A 19,604-nucleotide genomic window follows, 5' to 3' on the forward strand; every position below is an offset into this window, starting at 1 on the left:
AAAAAAAAAAAAAAAAAAAAAAAAAAAAAAAAAAAAAAAAAAGAGTAGACATGAAATTTCATTCTCAACTATGACTGAGTTGGTAACAATTAATGTTTTATTTCTTACCATAATTACCCAAGTGTGGGGATGTGTATTTATGCTTTGAAGTCATGAAAAGGTGGGATGAAGAAATCAAATATGAAAAAGAGGAAAAAGAAAAATGAATGAAGAGAGAATCTGATTCTATTTGTACTGTATTTGGGTTAATATGATATCTGGGAGGAGGTGTTGACGTCTAGAGAATGTGAATCTCTGCGCTTGGGAAGTTATGATTTGTAACAATTTTATCAGGGAAATTTCATTTATATTGAATATAGAACTATATTTTTTGTTAAAAAATCGTTTTTGTTATATCTTTGTTTTTTTTCCTTTAGTATTTCTCAAGGAAAGCGCACCTATTTTATTTTTAATTGCTGGAGATGTATATTCCTTAAGGGTCTCTTTGTAATTCTATGTTTTTTAAAAAAAATTATTTTTTTCATTTCAATTTTTTTCTTCACGGTTCATATTTGATTCATCATTAGAGTTATGAATCGTAGGAGCCTTTGGGTTGTCTATTAACAATTCTTTATTTGTATACGGTCTTTTTGAAGTTAAGTGTTGCTTTTACTGTCAGGAGTTGCCTTTGCTTCTTAGTGTCGGTATATTATAATGACAAATATTTTGCCAACAATCTTTCAAATGATTGAATATTTATGTGATTTACTTATTTACTTCTATTAGAGAATTAAGACGATGGTTTTCATTTATTGTTCTGTGACCGATATATTACCCTTTTAAAATACAGACATGGTAAAAAACAAAGGCTTCTTGCCCTCGGGGCCTTCTGAAATACCTGTTCAAAGGAATCAAATGAAGGAAATCATTTATTCGCTTCTTCCAGCTTGCAAAGAACCTGATCCTGAAACTGGTATTTCATTTGTTGCAGAAGCGATCATTGCCAACCCACCAGCTTACGGTAAGACCTTGGTACTAACAATATTTTTTTCCCTTTAAAAGGAACAAACAAAGATCAAGGTTACATTATTAGTCCGGCCTTGAATATCCAGGGTAATGTTCTAATATCTGGGCTCTGATGATGTCCACTATCTAGGTTCTTATATTCATGACATTGCAGTTCCTAGACAGAAGGAAGAGAAGTAAAAAGGAAAGAGTATAAGAGTGTAGTATTCACCCCCGAGATAAAACTTCCTCTCGGATTTGTTATGCTACTATCCTTTAGCTTTATATTTGTGGAATGTATATTTGTTCACTTTACTTCTCTGTCATCCTGGGCAGAGGAATTTGGGAATGAGGTTGCAAGATGCCGGCACAATTTTCCTTTTTCCTCTTTTTATTCTCACGTGACTATCTAATTTGTTGTTTTGGTGAAGAAACTGTTTACAATAACTTCTTCAATGCTTCTGTAGGACATACTCATGTGGCAGAGGCACTTAAAATTCCAATTCACATATTTTTCACAATGCCGTGGACGTAAGTTTGCCCTAGACAATGCTCTTCTTCTTCTTCTTTTGTTTTGACAGTCTGAAGATACTATTATTGAGTTATATTGTGTGAATACCTGTATTTGTGCTATATGTTTTTGTAAGACAGTTCAAACTATTCATGTAATGACCTACCACGAATCACAGGTCGTGACGTACACTCAAGGGTAAAAAGGGCGGTAAAATTTTCTTTTTTAAAACGGGAGACACAAGGAATTTAAATTTAAATATGCGTGCAAAACCAACATAAAAGTAGTTTAAAGGTAATATCCGCGGAGTCAAATCAAAACAGTTTACAAAAAATACATAAGTTTCTAGCAATAGCATTTAAAATAATAATAGAATGATAAGAAGGAAGACAACTCAATCTAAGGGGTATCCCTGCAGTTGCACAGCTCCACACGCTCCCACCATCAACAGTGGTCTACACTCCATTTGAAAAAAATATTATAACAAGGAATGAGTATAAAAATACTTAGTAAGCAATCTCTACTTTTAGGCTCTTGTTGGACTTAATGGAATATATGAAAACTTAGGTTATGTGTTCATAACTGTTCCTAGCGATAGCTAAAGTGTGGCTTAATGTTTGTACCAAACTTTATAGGTCACTGTGTAACTAACCTTCCACATACCTCCTTTAAGGAGTATTCAATCCCTCTTAGGTTCACATTCCAAGGGTTTTATGTTTTCTCTTGGCTCTAGGTTTCATAAATGTCTAGGTCCTTCATTAGTCTTGCGTAAAGTGCGCCTCGAGTCACTGTGGCCCATGGAAGGACCCTAAGGTAATACTCACAAGTCTAGTGAGGCCCTTTTTGCTCTAAACGGTGATCGTACTCATACATATCTGCCTACTGAGTTCTAATTAGTGGATTCTCCCTAGTGGTGCTAGACAACATCTACTTATTCCTAAGATCAGTAAACTACCTGTCACTATGCCCTTTCCAAACTGGAACAATAAACTACCTACTCATGTACCTTATCGGGTTAGAACAATAAAACTACCCGTCACTATGCCCTTTCTAGGCTGGGACAGTAAACTTCCTGCTCATGTACCCTCATCAGGTTAGAATAGTAAAACTACCTGTCTTATGAACAATAATTACCTGTTACTTTGCATTTTCAGGCAAAGACAGTAAAACTACCTGTCATTACGCCGCTCAAGCTAGAATAGTAAAAAGGCCATGACTCTCCCCATTAGGCACCACTGTAAGTACTTTAGTAGTATACCCTTTATGACTGCTGAAATGCTCTATGGCTGACAACTAAGCCATGTGTAACAGGTAGACTCTAATCTTTGTTGGTTAGTTCACCCTATCCATCCCTACAAGGTCCCTAGTCAACCAAGGAGGCTATGAAACTCACAACTAGGTGCTAGGACAAAAATACGCAAAATAGCAACTCATAGCCTATGGAAATCATAACTAGCACTCTATGACACAAACAATAAACCTGATGTTATTCCAAATTTCTCCAAAATTCCTTAATATGCCCTAAATTATGTCAAAACAATAAACCTGATGAAAATTGCTAGCATAAAATTCGTTAAAGAGAAGGCTGAGAAATTAATCGTTGGCTGTACGGTCATCTTCTCCAACTTGTGTGCGTGCCATTCTGCTTTCCTTCTTTCTTTTTCTTTTTTTTTTTTTTTGTTTTTTATTTTTGATTTTCTTAAAATTCTAGGTGTTACAATTCATTATTTCCTCCTCTTGCCAGGCCAACAAGTGAATTTCCACATCCTTTATCACGTGTCAAGCAACAAGCTGGCTATCGGGTAATTCAATTATGCATTGCCTTTTGCCTAACACGCATGTGCACACACATCATATCAACTTTTTTTCTTTAACCTTCATCACATTTTAACCAAATTTAATTTGAGTTTTGACCTTTTGTAATTTTCAGCTCTCATATCAAATTGTGGATTCCTTAATTTGGCTTGGTATACGGGACATGATTAATGATCTTAGAAAGAAAAAGCTGAAGCTACGTCCAGTCACTTATTTAAGTGGTTCACATGCCTCTGAATCCAATGTGCCACATGGATATATATGGAGCCCACATCTTGTTCCTAAACCAAAAGGTTCGTTCTTGAATTGTTGAGCTGTTTCTACTATAAAGCAATATTAACAAGTTAATCTTTTAGAAATTACCGTGTTGTTTTTATAGTAATATGGCAGCATGCTTGCAAGATCTGGAATTTTCCATTTTCAAAAGAATATAGAATGTGTCATTCCTGATCATCAAGCACATAGAATCTTATGATTCTAGCTTTAAAACTTGGGTTTCTTTCAGATTGGGGACCTAAGGTGGATGTGGTCGGATTTTGCTTCCTTGATCTTGCATCAAATTATGAACCTCCTGAGTCGCTTGTAAATTGGCTTAAGGCTGGTGACAAGCCCATTTATATCGGTTTTGGTAGCCTTGTGAGTGCCTCATATATTCCCTCCATTTATTTTGATATTTTAGCTTTTTAAAGTCTCTCCTTTCTCTGCATCGAAGGCTTCTCCTTTTAATGGGACAACTGGGGGGTGGGTAAGAGGTTGTAGATTTTTATTACATTTTTTTTGGCTGTGGAATGAAACTTCCATTAAGAATCAATTCTACAAAACTTCAAATAGATATCCTTCTAATCGTCCGAACTCTTCCTCTATTAGTCTCTTTAGATCTAACACGCAGAAATGTTTGTAATCATTTGTCACATCCCTTTTTTCCTCCATCATTCTCTTTTACTTGGAGTCCAACGTTCTTAGCCATTATTTGATGTTTTGATTGAACAATTATTTTAGGCTCTTTATTGTAGAGGATTTAACAGTATTTTGATTGATATTTCATTCTTCTCTGTAATCCCTCGTTGTTTCTTTTCATTCCTGTGTGAATTTTTGTATCTTTTAAACATTATTCTCTTTTCATTTTTTCAAACAAAATTTCATCTCTTAAAAAAGAAATATATATCCTTCCATGTGATGTCCCGGCCAATTTGGTAAAAATCATGGTGAAGATTGCAAATCATTTATTCATCTGGTGTGCCCTCTTCTTGGAAGATGCTTTTATTCCTTACCAAATGTTCCATAGTACAATAAGAAAGGCAGTGATTACTGTGTACAGAAGTTCAGTTTTCTCAAGAAAAGAATGGTAACCAAAAAATTTGATTTGAAAAACTCTTCTCGATTATCATGAACGATCCAATTAGTGTTAGTGTCATTGAAAAGACTTCACCATCAATTATAAGAAGGGGCAATGAAGGAACAAGTACTTGACACCTTCGCTGGCACCCTTGCACATAATGCAACACCCTACTAGTAGAATTAAGAAAAACTCGAACTCCTAGCTTGCACATATTGCACCATATTTATATCTCACTTTTGAATTGGAGTAACTGCATTTTTTTTTTTTGTTTGGATTTTGTTTTTTATGTACACTTTTTACTCTTTTTGGCTTGGAATTTTGTATTACTTGTGTGTACTTTCTATTCATAAGTTGTCCTTTTTATAAAAAAGCATGTTGCGCCATCATTTAGCCTACTTTCTTTTCCTTTCCCCGACCTATCCCTATGTGAAAATCCTAATGAATTGTAGTTCGGAATCCTTTAATAATGTCATCTCTTTACTCACAAACACTTAAACCCTCAATCAATTTGAGAATCAGCCCTGAGGGAAGGTTGGATTCAGACTGCCTTTAATAATCAATGATGGAAAGTAAGAAAACATGTTCCTTTCTAAAGATTCAAACACTCAACTAATAAGTTGATCTGATCATTTTCACTGTTACTGAAATGTTTTGGGCCTGCAAGACAAGAATTGCAAAAATTGGTGAGGCTCATGGCTCTAAAAAGAGGTGTAACACACTACTTATAAATCATATAAACCTGAAAAATACTAGTTTAATTGGGCTATTTTTATTAATCATCAAAATTTTGAAAAATACAAGTTCAATGGGGCTATTTATAGCCTTTGGCCTACTCCCCTCTCGTACTAGGATTTTGGTTTCTAATTGTCCTACAACTCCTAAATCAAATAATGATACCTATTGTTATTGCTTCTATGTCTAAAATAAGTAAATAATGATATGAAGCAAAATTTGTTCAGTCGCCATAGTCAAATCACTAAAATATCCCTAACTAAACAAATGTAGAAGGGTAAAATTGAAACTTATCTAAAAATGTAGTCTCTCATTTGTTGGTAATTAATGGAGTTAGATCCCATGCCTTCTCTTAATTTCGTTGGCCACTCATTCTTCCATTTGAAAGCTTCGTTATTTCTAAGAAACAGCCTTCTAGGTAAATGGTCTTCTCACAATCTTAAACTAGTTTTTATTGTTTTTCAGCCTGTCCAAGAGCCTGAAAAGATGACCAAAATAATTGTAGAGGCGCTGGAAATTACTGGGCAGAGAGGCATCATCAACAAAGGCTGGGGTGGTCTTGGAAATTGTAAGTTTTTGAATTTCTATCTCAGTATGTTCTAGTGACATCAATATGATTGTAATTGGTCCTATCTTTTCACTCCCATCCGCTCCCTGAAATTTTGTTGCCTGGAAATATAGTTTCTAGGAGATATATATTTTTCAGCTTAAATTTTATTTCTCTCCAGTGACAGAACCGAAGAACTTCGTATATTTATTAGACAATTGCCCTCATGATTGGCTATTCTTACGGTGCAAGGCTGTGGTGAGTATTCATAGTGAGTTCATATACTTGTTTCTTTTATATCAGAACATTAATGTATCTCTGTACAAATAAGAGGTCTATTCAATGTAAGGGTTAAGGATACATCTCCTTCACCTAAAGGAAGCCGAGAAAACAAATAAATTCTGCTTCTTTCTATATATCTTCTTTCCCGTTTCTTTTCTCTTTTGTATTTAAAACTATGACTTAGAATCTTCTACTTAAATAGTAACTTGAAACTGACTTTTGACCTTGATTTCAAGTAGCAAAGGTTCGCAAATACTTCTGCAGTTTTTCATTATTTTCCATCGTGAATGGTCATTCAAGCAAATTAACCAAATTTCTCTAACTAAAGGCTGGATGCCCTATGCTATGACTATTGCCATGTTGACTATGTTTTTTTTTCTGGTTTCTTTATCTGTTTCCTGCATCTGAAAGGGTTTCCCCAACATTGTGTCTTGTTTACAGGTGCATCATGGAGGTGCTGGAACAACAGCTGCTGGACTAAAAGCTGCTGTAATAGCTTCACTTTGTAAAACTTGTCTTGTTTAGTACCATGTGATTGATTATTGCGAACTCTCATCCTGCTCTTTCTCTCTTTCTCTGTTCATTCTAGTGTCCAACGGCGATTATTCCTTTCTTTGGAGATCAACCATTTTGGGGTGAACGGGTACATGCTAGAGGAGTTGGTCCTGCACCCATCCCAGTTGAAGAGTTCTCACTTAACAAGTTGGTTAATGCCATAAATTTCATGCTAGATCCAAAGGTAATTTTTTTGCAAGTTGAACGTGTGTAGAAATTATTGGGAAAAAAATGCACCATTTCATCAAGTATTTGGTCCTCCAAAATTAAAGACAGGAGCCTGCTATGCTTAATTAGGATATAAGGCATATACTAGTATTAGTGAAGGAGCTGGTTGTGATGTTAGAGTTGGCTAGAGAAAAAAGAATAGGCGGTTATGAACGTGTGTATCCTATTCCAGGTCAAGTATTCTGCTGTGGAGCTTGCCAAGGCCATGGAGAATGAGGATGGAGTAGAAGGAGCTGTGAAAGTCTTCTTCAAGCATTATCGTAGTGGAAGAAAGACTGAACCTGAAGCAGAGCTGGAGGACTCGACCGTTTTCTCTATACGCAGATGTTTTGGTTGTTCTTGATTCCGTGCTGTGGAAGGTATCCTCGATTCGTTTTACTAATAACAGATAATGGCATGTCCCTGCTGTGAAACATGGGCAAATGTCCTGTGCGCTGATGTTTTTCTTTGAGGTAAATGTTTAGAATGTTGATAATCTCTATCTATGTTTTACACCTTTCTATTTGTTGTTATCAGTACTTTTCTCATGCAAATCACGTCTAGTTTTTTTCATCCCTTCATGACATTCAAATGTATATTTTTTGAGCTCTGTTGATTTGATTGTAAAATAGATATGTGCAGGTTGTTTGATAGGTGATTTCTTTATAGAAGTTTAATATGAATTAACAACAAATAAAAAAGGAAAAAAAAAAAAAAAAAAAAGAAACCGACTCCATCGGCTCATAAAAGTTATGAAATATTGAAATAGACTTTTTTTGGTTTTATTATTAAGATTTGCCTGAATGAAAGTGAGTCATGCTTAGAGACTTTGGTGTACACGATATCAAATTATAGATCTATTATAGTCATGTTAGCAAAAGTCATGTTCTATGTGATTGCATATCTCGGACTCCATCATTAGAACAACATTTTTCAAAAACAAAAATTTTGCAATGACGTACAAGCCAAGTGATTGTGATTGTTTATTGAACGTGTATTGAATTTTAAGTAAGCATAACTTTCACGTTTATGTTATTTCACGCATTTAAACTTGTATTATATGAACGTTTTCTTTTCTAGATGGATTGTTTGGCGATACAATGTTTTCATTGGTATCCCAAACAATTTTAACATTAGTATCCCAAACAATTTTAGACTGTCTAAACTGACTGTCTAAACAAAGTTAAATTGTTGAAAACATAATGGATTTTAAACCTTTAATTTGGATAATTATTATTCATGGCTCTCATAGGTATTATTAATAATATTGAAAATTTTAAAAATATTAAAAACTTAGAATGACTAAATTAAAACTTTTAATAGAAAGTTGCAAAAACCACTACATAATTATTGAGATTATTTTAATTAGCTTTTAAATATGGAAATTATTCACAAAAATTATTGTTACATTTATAATTATTTAGTTATCCTAATTTAATTTTTCTAGTATTAAAAATTGGCATCGAATTAATTTAAGAAAATAAAAGAATATGCATTGTTATATGTTTTAGGGGTGATTTTATAATTTTCTTCATAGAAATTAATTTTAAAAAAGGTAAAATAGAAATATTAGGTCTAATAAAATAAAATAATTTTACTCATACTTTTGAATAATCTAATACCAGAATATTGTATAATATAAAGTTTGAAAAAAGAAAAGAAAAGAAAATTATATAATATTAAATAATTACGGAAGTATATATTTGATTTCGTTCAGGGCCAGAAACGGTGTACGGTCAGACTCCAGATCAAAGTATTCTTTGACCGTTACAGTTTCGACTGCGATTTTCTCAAAATTTTCGTCGCTCGCTTAATCTTCTCCTCTGTGTTCTTTTCGTTCTCTCTCAAGTTTCTCTGTCTGTAACCTTTGTCGCTTTGTTAGATCGCTTAATTACTGTAGATTGAGGAGAAATTTGCACCAATTGACCCTGCTTCTGCAAATTTACGGTAAGAGAAGCTTTCCGTCCTTTTGGGTTCTTGATACTGAGAGGGTTTTGGCTGTTATTTGGAAAAACCCTAGATTTCTTATTGGGGTTCCTTTGCGCTTTGCTTTTATTTTGGGGTTCCGTAGACTTTTGTTGCTGAATTAGGGGGTGGGGCAATGTCATTGGATTTGCTGCTGAAGCCGTCGTGCAGTGGATGCGGATCCACGACGGAGTTGTATGGGAGCAATTGCAAGCACATGACGTTGTGCTTGAGCTGTGGCAAAACTATGGCTGAGAATAAGGGCAAATGTTACGACTGTGGTGCTACTGTTACTCGCTTAATAAGAGTTCGTTCTTTACCTCGTCTTTCCTAAGGAGCATGATGATTTGAATGTGTTGAATTTGTACTCATGTGATTAGGATTTTTCTTTTTTCTTTCATTTATGACAGATTTAAGAATTTTCATAATAGCGTGGATTGAGTATTCTCTTGCCTTCTCTTTCTGAGAGTGCATGATGAATTATATTTTAGGAATACAATGTTCGAGCGAGTTCAAGTAGCGACAAGAACTACTTCATTGGTCGGTTCATGAGTGGGCTGCCAAACTTTTCGAAGAAAAGAAATGCCGAGAATAAATGGTCTCTTTACAAGGAAGGTCTACAAGGACGCCAGCTTACTGATGCCCTGCGGGTACTGACTTAATTCCTATTTTGCTTCCTTTTAAGTTTGTACTTGGATAATTTTTCGTAAGCTATGATACAGGAGACCTATTTTTCTTTAAGAAATTATAACTGTTGGGAGAACATAAGGAAAAAGAAATTGATGCTATCTTTCAAGTAAATGAAACGGGAACACACATTCTGTAACATGGATAAAGGGTCTCTTAAGAACATGGTTCTTCTGCCACAGTAAAGTTGTGAAATGTTTGCTCTTTTTATTAGCTTGCACTTTTCTATTTTTATACGACTTGCATATATGTTGGACCATGTAATTATATATATTTTGTTTTTCAATATTAATTTATTACATTGTGTTAATCATAATTCAGCTTTGACCTTGGAGATCCATTTTGTTTATTTCTTGTATTTATTTTTTCTTATCTCTGACTTTAGGTTAGTTGTTCTGTGTCCTATTGCTTTTTAATTTTTTTTTTTTTTTGATAAATAATGTACTTCAATCTTATTTGCAGTCTTGTCCTATTTGACCCTGATTAATTAGGATTCCATTTACACAGGAAAAGTACAAGAATAGACCCTGGCTCTTGGAAGATGAAACTGGCCAATCTCAATTCCAAGGCCATCTCGAGGGTTCACAATCAGCAACATATTACTTGCTTGTATTGCAAGGAAAGGAATTTACTGCCATTCCTGCAGGTTCTTGGTATGGTTGATCTTTGAGCTAGTTTTTGTGAGCAAGCTGTAGTCTTTTGTCTGTTTGTCGTAGTCTTCTTCCTACATGGTTTCTAAATTTACCAATTCTCGAAGGCTTCTATATTTTCTACTAGACAATTGTGCGGATGGAAAATTTCAAGCCATCCATGGTAGTAAAGGGTTGATTGACCTCAATTTACAGGTACAACTTCAACAAAGTGGCACAGTATAAGCAACTTACATTGGAGGAGGCAGAAGAGAAAATGAAGAACCGAAAGAAGACAGCGGATGGATATGAAAGATGGATGATGAAAGCTGCAAGTAATGGTCCTGCGGCATTTGGTGAAGTTGAGAAGTTTGACGACAAAGATAGTATTGGTGCTACTGGCAGGGGACGCAGAAAACCTACTAGTGATGAGAATGAAGGTAATGTTTCAGATAGGGGAGAAGAAGATGAAGAAGAAGAGGCAGCAAGGAAGAACAGATTGGGACTCAACAAAAAGGGTGGTGGTGATGATGATGATGAGGAAGGCCCTAGGGGAGGTGACCATGACTTGGATGATGATGATATCGAGTCGATAGGTTCATCTTTTTCCTTTAAAGATAAACAAAGAAATTTCTTTTAGGTTAAGTGCTTTACAATGTCTTTGTCATCTCTAAAGAACGTCACTTGCCATCAGCTGATGTTTACTGAGGCCATCATATGGGCATATGGTTTAGAGTTGGGGATAGCAATAGATTAGCAAATTCTTTTGTTATTATCCAAGAAGATTCAAAATTTCCCATGTTTTTTTTTATAATATGTTTTGGAAGGAAGCACTTTCTTGTATCCATGCAAGTGAGATTTCAGCTATTAATTCACATGATGAGTATTGAGGCCACTGTCATTGTTCCTCTATGTTAACTTGTCTGTCCAACCCTTTTAGGAGATGATTGGGAGCATGAAGAGATTTTTACCGATGATGATGAAACTACTGCTCCAGATCGTGAAGAAAGGGAGGATTTAGCCCCTGAAGTTCCAGCACCTCCAGAGATTAAACAGGTTGTCTAGCACTTAGACTATTATTATTTTTCCCCCATTTGACACATATGAGTAAGAGTTTCTCAATGTTTGATATTCATTGAACTTTAAAATCACCTGGAGTTCTGGTTGACATCTTGTATTGTCTGAAGCTTTTCCTGAAAATATAGTGTAACCTTTCAAGTCGAAAATATCATGTATGAGAGACAGATAGTTTGTTTGTATGACTAAGCTTTTTAGTTCCTGTAAATTCTTCTCACTGTGCAGGATGAAGAAGACGAGGATGAAGAAAATGAAGGAGAGGGGGGGCTCAGCAAATCTGGGAAAGAGTTGAAGAAATTGCTTAGACGTTCTGGGGGCCTTAATGATTCAGATGGAGAGGAGGAGGAGGACGACGACGACGACGACGATGTAAGAACCTTTTGTGCTTCCTGTGAACAGAACTTAACAGCATGATAAAAAATTTTAAACAAGGACCTATGAGCAGTCCTTTGCATGGTATCTGTGTGAATTGCACTCATACTGTCTGGATTTTGATGTTATTAAGCAGCTTTGTACTTTTATTTGCTTAGGCGGAAGAGGAGAGTGGTGGCACTCCAGTTGCGCCTTCAAAGCAGAAGGATGCAGTTAAAGAAGAAGCTGCAGCCAACAGTCCCTCAAAACCAGCTCCTTCTGGATCTGCTAAGGGAACCTCTTCTACTGCAAAGACAGCGAAGGGGAAAAGAAAAAATGGCGAGGATGTGAAACCATCCAGTGCACCTCCAAAGAAAATGAAAACAGAGACGGTATGTCGCGCACTATCCCATGGTTTAAGCTCTGAGGAAGTACTTTTCTTCGTATTAGAAGAAGTCATTCTTTGTCATGAACAAACATTTCTTGGGATGTTCAGGAATCAAAGTCGACAGATGAAGGCATGTCTACTTCTAGAAGTACGGCCTCGAAAGGTGCAGCAGCATCAGTCAAAACAGAACCAGCATCCGCTTCTGGACCCGTTACTGAGGAAGAAATTAGGGCTGTTTTGCGACAAAGGACACCTGTAACTACACAGGATCTTGTTGCAAAATTCAAAGCAAGACTACGATCTCACGAGGTACGTTATGTCTTCATGACCTGTTTTACATAAACTGTTCTTTCCCTCAATGAGTGAGTACTGTCAGTGAAACAAGTTACAGTTCAGGCGATACATCCTTCGATTCTTTGACCAATTGCGAGTTAAACGTGGACAGCTTAAAACATGAAAGGATAATATTTAGAAGCTTGGACCATAACAATTTTGTGATGCCTTGTTAACCCATTATGCAGGACAAGAATGCTTTTGCTGAAATACTGAGGAGAATTTCAAGGATTCAAAAGACGAATGGAGGACCAAGCTATGTTGTGTTGAGAAAACCTGAAGACTAGAAGAAGTAAGGACATGTTTCATCTTTGTGGATTATGTGGCGCTTTATTATCTATTATCCATGCAAACAATAGATTTGTGTAAGAGATTGGTATATGTTGAGAAAGAAACAAAGAATTCTACAGGTCCTTTTTGTAAAACTAATTGTTGGTAGTGTTTGATGAAGATTCATATATGAATTACGATCCCCATCTTAGTCACGTGCTGAGATTAACGGTGGAATGATTGGCTTTATTTTGGTTGTAAAATCTAATCTGGAGTTAATACTTGCCCATAAATGTGATCCTTATATTGGTCAAGATTTAAATGTTATCAGGATGAGTTTCGATTACTCCTACCAAACTTAGGTAAGAAACAAACAAGAGAGAGAGAAACTTTTAAAGAACTTCAGAAGTACAACGCACATAGGAACTAAGACCAAGATTTCATCTTACGTTAGTTGAATGAAGCCTGAGTGCTGAAATTTTGGGATGCGGACCCAGAGATCTCACGTTGGTTGGTTGGAGTTGGTTGGAGTGCGTGTGAGATCTAATATTTGAAGAGGAGAACAAAACATTTTTTATAAGGGTATGGAAACCTCTCCTTATCATATACATTTAGAACCATGAAGCTGATGGCAATACGTAACGGGTTGTAATGGTGGGCTTGGATTTTTCTCCCTAACAGACAAGAGACTGACAGCGATACGTAATAGGTTATAGTTAAGGGCTTGGATTATCTCTCCCTAACAGACATAACGACAATATGTAATGGGCCGAAGCAAACAATATTTGTTAGCAGTAGGCTTGTATCAGAGTCAGTCACTGGATGGTGCGAGACACTAGTCGGAGGAGGGCTAAACCCTCTCTATAGTAGACGCATTTTAAAACCTCGAGAGGAAGCTCGAAAGAGGACAATATAAGCTCAAAGAGGATAACATCTACTAGTGCAGTGAGCTTGAACGGCTTGAACTGGTTGAGTTTTAAAGTATTGATGAGAAGAAAGAGAGAAAGGGAAAGAAAGGCACGTGTAAGAAGAAGATAGGAGAGACAGGAAAGAAAGTTAAGCAATTGGAGGGATGATATGGGAGGTTCATATATCTGCCAGTATGAGCATGCAAGGAATGGGAGAAAAGTGACAAAGTTGCATCAGATTGGCGGTGGGGAACACCCATTTACTTACACCCTCTGCCCCCTTTTTACTCCCATAACCATTTATAGATAAAAGAAAAACACCATTCCAACAAATTTCTAGTACTCCCATAGTACCTTGCTACCACCCACTTGCATTACAGCCTCAAGAACACAAACCCAAAGTTCTAGAACAAAATGAAACAAAACCAGATCTAAGTGATATCTATACTACATAACTTATCTCTAGATTGATATCCATTTTTTGAACTGATGAACCCAAGTTTGGACTCAAAACACAGACAGACAGACGGACACACACACAATGGATGGATTGGGAAATGGAATCATTCTCTCTCTCTCTCTCTGTGTCTTATCTCTTCTGTTCCCAAGCCCATGCATCCATCTTTGCCACCAAAGCACTTCATTTAATAATTATTTATTATGCAACTTTGCACATTTTCCAACTCTCCTTTTAGAATTTAGCATCTTACTTCAAACTCCCTCTTGCTGCAGCCTTCTTATACTCTTCACTCTTCCATTTCTCTTTATAATTCCCACTTCTTCTTCTTTCTTTGTTTGTTTCAAGCTTTTTGTTTCAGCCCATATGGAAGATGAAGAACAGCCTTTACAAGTTGCTGAATCCAGCAGTGTTGAAATGGAAGAAACCCCATCAAGAATCTTCCCTTGTTTGTTCTGTTCAAGGAAGTTTCAAACCTCTCAAGCTTTAGGAGGCCATCAAAATGCTCACAAGAAAGAGCGCACCGCCGTCAGGAAGGCCAAGCGGATATCTGATTACTCCTCATCGTCGACGTCGTCACGGCCATTGTCGGTTTTTGCAGGCAACCAGCAGCTTCATCATCCAGCTATATTGCCACATCCAATGTACATTGCAGCTCATGGACCTAATCTTCATTGTTTCCCCAATAGCCAACAAGTGTTCTATGATGGCTTGGGAGTTGTTCCCAAGTTTGAGGACATGGTTTACTATGGTGGGGTTTGTTCATACAATAGATATCAATGTGGGGAAGATGAAGAAAATGTGTTGAATTGGCAGAGAAGCATAAAGAAAGACAAGGAAAAAGAACAAAAACTTGATCTTTCTCTTCATTTATAGAACCTGCCTTGTAGTTGTGGTTTTTTTTCTGCATTAGAGCTGCCTTTTACAAAGTTTTGATCATCATCAATAATCAACTAGTTCTTTTCTTTTCGTACCACATTATGTTTGGCTATGTTTTTGGAGGCACTTCTCAGACCTTCAAAGTTAATGGGTTGAGACGTGTTGTAATTGGGTCGGAAATTTCTACTTTGTTTTAACTTTCGAGGTTGATTCAGGAAAACTCGCGAGCCTGCAAATTTTTCTCTTTTTGAATGTGTTGAAGCGAGCTAGGAGAAATCCTTTTAGGCATGTCTCCTACGCTCTTGCACCATGTCCCTTTTGGATAATACGACTTTCATGAGATGTGCTCGAGACTCTTGAGAGAATTTTTTCAAGTCAAAACACTCCAATCCAAAATTCAAAACATTTTAACTTATTAGTTGTTATTTTTTATTAAGATGAAAATTTAAACTAGAAATAAATAAATATTTTCTAAAGCTAATAAATATTATAAATTTAATAATTTTAATATGAGGATCAATTGGGCCTCTTATTGGACACGTTGAGATGCTGGGCCACTTTTTTATTTTGTTTTAACCTTCGAGCCCATAACCAAGACAATGGGTTCCATTGTAGCCCAAATATCTCATTTGGGCCATTGGAGTGATGCTAAAAAAGCCCATTTTTTTTCTGTCTTTGGGCTTAATCCAAAGCCCACTTCTCTCCCCCATTATATTTTAATTCAAAATATCAACACTTTTAATTAATTTATACTTGCAAAAAAAATTCTACAAGCTCAACATTTTCATTTTTTTCCTTTCCACATTTCGCACCATATATAATTTAAATTTATTCAACGAAAAAGATCTGCCACATTGTATTAGGTCATATGCTCGAAAAGGTCATGAAGAGGTAACAAGAAGAGTCGAGTACCCCATTGTGAATGTTTGATTAATCCACCACACCTAAATGGTGTGAAAGTTATCTTATTTATAATCAAATGAATTACAAGAATATGGAAATAGTAATAAATGGAAATAACAATAAATGGAAAGATACCTATGAAATATTTGCCTTATAATAAAATATCAAATATAATATATATGGTAAACTATAATTTATTACTAAATATCCTTAATACCCCACCGCAAGCTAAGCGTCGGATTTAAACGAACGTGAAGCTTGAATCTGAAAAATTCAAAGAGGTTGAGAAACACTTTTCTTGAAGAAGTCAACAACCTGGTTCAGAGGAGGCGTAGAGAAACACTTTCTTGGCCATCGAAAATTGCAGAGGAATCGCCGCTCAGCGGCAATGCTGCCTTGGCTTCGGCGAGAATATGTCTAACCCATGAAGAGGGATTGTCGCTTAGCGACGATGCTGCCTTGGCTCTGGTGAGAATATTTCTAACCCCAAGAAGGAGAAGGGGAAACCTAGAGCAAGGGACAAAGACAATGTTGAAGCCGGAAGAGTCGCCACATTGGGCGAAGGAGCCAATTTTGGCGAGAAGGACAGTCGGAAGAGTCGCCTCATCGGGCGAAGAAGCCAATTTTGGCAGGAAGGGTGGCGGCAACTTGGTTGGCGAATAGGCCAGTGCGGCACCCAGATTCCGAAGGTAAATCTCTGCAAAAGGTTGATAGGTTTAGGTTAGGGTTTATGTGAAGGATGAAGGTTGATTGGGAAGAAAATGAGAGAGACTATATTGGCCAAGGGAAAAACCAATTTGGTTGGAAAAGGTGAGGTTGTATGTACAGAGTATGACGAAAAGTGATTTGGAGGTCAATAGGGTGGAGCCGAAGAGTAATCAATCGGCTCCGACTACGGCAGCCATGAAGACTGCCCCTGCGGTGTCAAAACCAGCAGGGGTGGTGGAGAAGAAGATTAGAGGATTCAAAAGCCATTGAAAAGAAAGGATCAGGGTTGTTAAACCGAAAGGGCTCTGATACCATGTGAATGTTTGATTAATCCACCACACCTAAATGGTGTGAAAGTTATCTTATTTATAATCAAATGAATTACAAGAATATGGAAATAGTAATAAATGGAAATAACAATAAATGGAAAGATACCTATGAAATATTTGCCTTATAATAAAATATCAAATATAATATATATGGTAAACTATAATTTATTACTAAATATCCTTAATACCCATGTTCGATTTGACACATGGCTCAATGACCAACCGAGTCAACCCATGTGTTCTATATTGTTGAGTACAGACTAATGGTATAACGAAAAATTCTCCCTGACGGGACATAGTCTAAATACCAACTTAAACAGCAAAATGTGTGTTGGACACAACAATAGACTAGTATACATTCTCAGTGTGAGATTTACCTTAACTGACTCAACTTATTCTCATGTGAAAAAATATCAGGTATAGCTGTAAATATCAGGTACATTTTTAAGATATTCGACCATTTCACTAATACATTATTCTTAATGACAAGAAAACGGCTTCGTGGTCGAGATTATTGATGAGTTCAAAGAACATTACCAATAACGATTTTCCCGATTACAATTCCTCACGTAAATTATCAATTTCCTACTTATTTTATTTAACAAATAATTAATTATTATTATTATTATATTACCCTTACGATGTTTGACTGAATTTGAAACGATGTCGACAACTTACGTACATTTTTATCGATTAAAAGTATTAATTAATTTAAACCACAAATTTCGCAGTGCCGCCCGCAGCCAATCAGTTGACTGAATTCATTTTCTTCATTGTTATTATTATTATTATTATTAAAATTAGTTATTTTACTTTTTTTTTTTTAATTTGTGAATAAATAATTTATAATTCCTTCACAATTTTTCACTATCTTTTGCATCTTTGACCCTTAAATTTTAATAATTTATAAATGAAGTCTTCAAACTTCTTAAATTTTAATAACTTATAATGTATTTTAAATTATTTGTCACTTACTATTCTAAAATTTTTATATGGAACGAATTAATAAAATTTAATACAAAATATTTTTACTAAAATACAAATGAAAAAATGCGCATAACTTTCACGCAACTACAAAATTTGTTCGAGTACGAAATATTTAAAGAGAGATATTTCTATAACCAGACCGACTTGGACTTAGACTCTATGAATCAAGGCATATATGGAGGATGCCTTTCTTAGGTCGTTTTTTTCAGGTCAAACTAACCCGAGATCGACTCAATTGGGTTTAGCATTTCTTGATTTTATAAAGAATAATAATAACAATAACAATAATCCACGTATAGAATATGTGTAATATTGTCTTGATTAAGTCCCTCAATTATAATCCAATCACTATCCGTATTTAATAAAGTACAATTTTATAGAAAAATGAAATTAATAAGACACGTATAATAATGTATGGTTTAATAAAATAATTATAATATAAAGTTTTAATTTGGATGGCGGTCAGTCCATGTGAAAATTATTTGTAACAACAGTGAGATAAGGCCACAAGATTCCTTTGCCACATGCTCTTACTTAATGCTTTCTTGCATCCCTTCACGTAATCAAGATTCTTATAACATAAATATTTCCATACATTTTTTTATATAATATATATTATTTTTATCATTATATTATATTGTTTAAATTATTAATTTCGACCTTCATCGTATTAAAAAATGTTCGTTAATTATTTCTCTTCATCGACGAATTTCACAAATATTGTTCACTTTGGCTCGTTACAAATGTCATCAAAGCCAGATATCGAACGCTGGGTCCTAAGAGGTGAATTGTGAGATCGAAATATTTATTAAAAAGATGTGGAAACCTCTCTTTAATAAATGCGTTTTAAATAATTATTTAAAGCGGACAATACGTCCTAATAGTGGAGTAGAGCTGTTATATTGAGTCTCTATACCAAATTTATAATAATTATGATATTTTTTTAAAATAAATTCAGACGGATAATATAGCTTTAATTTTTAATTATTTGTTTTCGACTATATTTCAATTACTGTGAAATTATATTTTTAAAATTAAATGATATGTTTTTTATTTTGTAAAATTTAGTATTTTTTTTAGTTTATAGGAAAAAAAAACTATTTTATTTTATAATAATAATTTTATATTATAAAAAAAATAAAGAGAAATTAAATCCGTTTCTATTATTTTGAGAAGACAACAATAAAGTTGACCCATGCATTATCTTATAAAGTTTGGACACATCACATTTTGTGTTTGTTTCTATATACTTCAATAATCATGCATATATCCTTTAATATATGATAGACAATGCTACCACATCTCTATCAATTTCCATATAATTATTACTTTTATTTTAATATTTTAATCAAATTAATATAATATCAAATTTTATTATATGGTTTGGAATTCATTTTAAAACGTGGTCGTGCTGGCATTTCAAACCCTGGAACGACGTCGTCTGCGGAAACTTTATTTATTTATCATATTTATAAGGGGCGTACGGATCCGAGCTGAAAAAAACCGCGAGACCGAACCGGTTTTGGGGACACTTGTCTGTGAAGGACCGCTAGATCTATGATATAAACAGTTAGGTGATTTCACCAGAAATTCGGTTACTTTTCAACATCGTTCACGTGGACACGTTGCGCGAAAATATGGCGAGTGGGAAGTACTTTCCAAACTGTGCGCGTGAATTATTGAAGTTCGGAATAAGAATTTAATATTCTGACGTGGCAGAGGGGATGGTCCTAGGGGGATGTGGTGGTCAAGCGCTTTAAA

At 35.2% G+C, this 19,604-nt stretch overlaps 3 protein-coding genes across 7 annotated transcripts in view; all 3 read left to right on the top strand.

Moving 5' to 3' along the window:
- LOC111491605 (sterol 3-beta-glucosyltransferase UGT80A2-like) overlaps positions 1-7,547 on the top strand; it is a 17,205-nt gene extending 9,658 nt beyond the window's left edge. For both annotated transcript variants that reach the window (XM_023140576.1, XM_023140578.1), the window contains 10 exons: positions 830-1,000; positions 1,452-1,515; positions 3,240-3,297; positions 3,426-3,603; positions 3,816-3,946; positions 5,847-5,949; positions 6,110-6,186; positions 6,652-6,699; positions 6,800-6,949; positions 7,166-7,547. In XM_023140576.1, the coding sequence (XP_022996344.1) occupies positions 830-1,000; positions 1,452-1,515; positions 3,240-3,297; positions 3,426-3,603; positions 3,816-3,946; positions 5,847-5,949; positions 6,110-6,186; positions 6,652-6,699; positions 6,800-6,949; positions 7,166-7,336 (1,151 nt within the window). In that variant the 3' untranslated portion in view covers positions 7,337-7,547. The remainder of the gene's footprint in view (positions 1-829; positions 1,001-1,451; positions 1,516-3,239; positions 3,298-3,425; positions 3,604-3,815; positions 3,947-5,846; positions 5,950-6,109; positions 6,187-6,651; positions 6,700-6,799; positions 6,950-7,165) is intronic.
- Positions 7,548-8,684: 1,137 nt separating this feature from the next.
- Positions 8,685-12,881, top strand: LOC111491607 (transcription initiation factor IIF subunit alpha-like). 4 transcript variants are annotated; one of them, XR_002719723.1, is made up of 10 exons: positions 8,685-8,919; positions 9,044-9,244; positions 9,429-9,587; positions 10,132-10,277; positions 10,470-10,849; positions 11,194-11,309; positions 11,556-11,743; positions 11,861-12,073; positions 12,178-12,378; positions 12,591-12,876. XR_002719723.1 is itself a non-coding variant. In XM_023140579.1 (10 exons), exons 2-10 carry the CDS (start codon positions 9,074-9,076, stop codon positions 12,687-12,689), a joined length of 1,629 nt encoding a protein of 542 aa, XP_022996347.1. In that variant the 5' UTR covers positions 8,686-8,919; positions 9,044-9,073; the 3' UTR covers positions 12,690-12,881. The 4 variants fall into 4 exon arrangements, 3 of the variants coding, with proteins under 3 accessions (XP_022996349.1, XP_022996347.1, XP_022996348.1); XM_023140579.1 differs by having other exon boundaries at positions 8,686-8,919; positions 11,556-11,699; positions 12,591-12,881; XM_023140580.1 differs by lacking the exon at positions 8,685-8,919 and having other exon boundaries at positions 9,105-9,244; positions 9,348-9,587; positions 11,556-11,699; positions 12,591-12,881.
- A 133-nt stretch (positions 12,882-13,014) lies between these two features.
- LOC111491609 (protein LATE FLOWERING-like) lies at positions 13,015-15,011 on the top strand. The gene has a single exon (XM_023140583.1). The coding sequence runs from the start codon at positions 14,122-14,124 to the stop codon at positions 14,911-14,913; it is 792 nt and encodes a 263-aa protein (XP_022996351.1). The 5' UTR covers positions 13,015-14,121; the 3' UTR covers positions 14,914-15,011.
- The last annotated feature ends 4,593 nt before the right edge of the window (positions 15,012-19,604 follow it).

This window comes from Cucurbita maxima, unplaced genomic scaffold (assembly GCF_002738345.1).
Source record: "Cucurbita maxima cultivar Rimu unplaced genomic scaffold, Cmax_1.0 Cma_Scf00016, whole genome shotgun sequence".
NCBI lineage: Eukaryota > Viridiplantae > Streptophyta > Magnoliopsida > Cucurbitales > Cucurbitaceae > Cucurbita > Cucurbita maxima.

Excerpts from the sequence above, each read along its gene's own strand:
- LOC111491607 (XM_023140579.1), top strand. The coding sequence starts at position 9,074 with ATGTCATTGGATTTGCTGCTGAAGCCGTCGTGCAGTGGATGCGGATCC. Across the intron at positions 9,588-10,131 it reads AGCTTACTGATGCCCTGCGG|GAAAAGTACAAGAATAGACC; the intron begins GTACTGACTTAA and ends CCATTTACACAG. Across the intron at positions 11,310-11,555 it reads CACCTCCAGAGATTAAACAG|GATGAAGAAGACGAGGATGA; the intron begins GTTGTCTAGCAC and ends CTCACTGTGCAG.
- LOC111491609 (XM_023140583.1), top strand. The coding sequence starts at position 14,122 with ATGGATGGATTGGGAAATGGAATCATTCTCTCTCTCTCTCTCTGTGTC.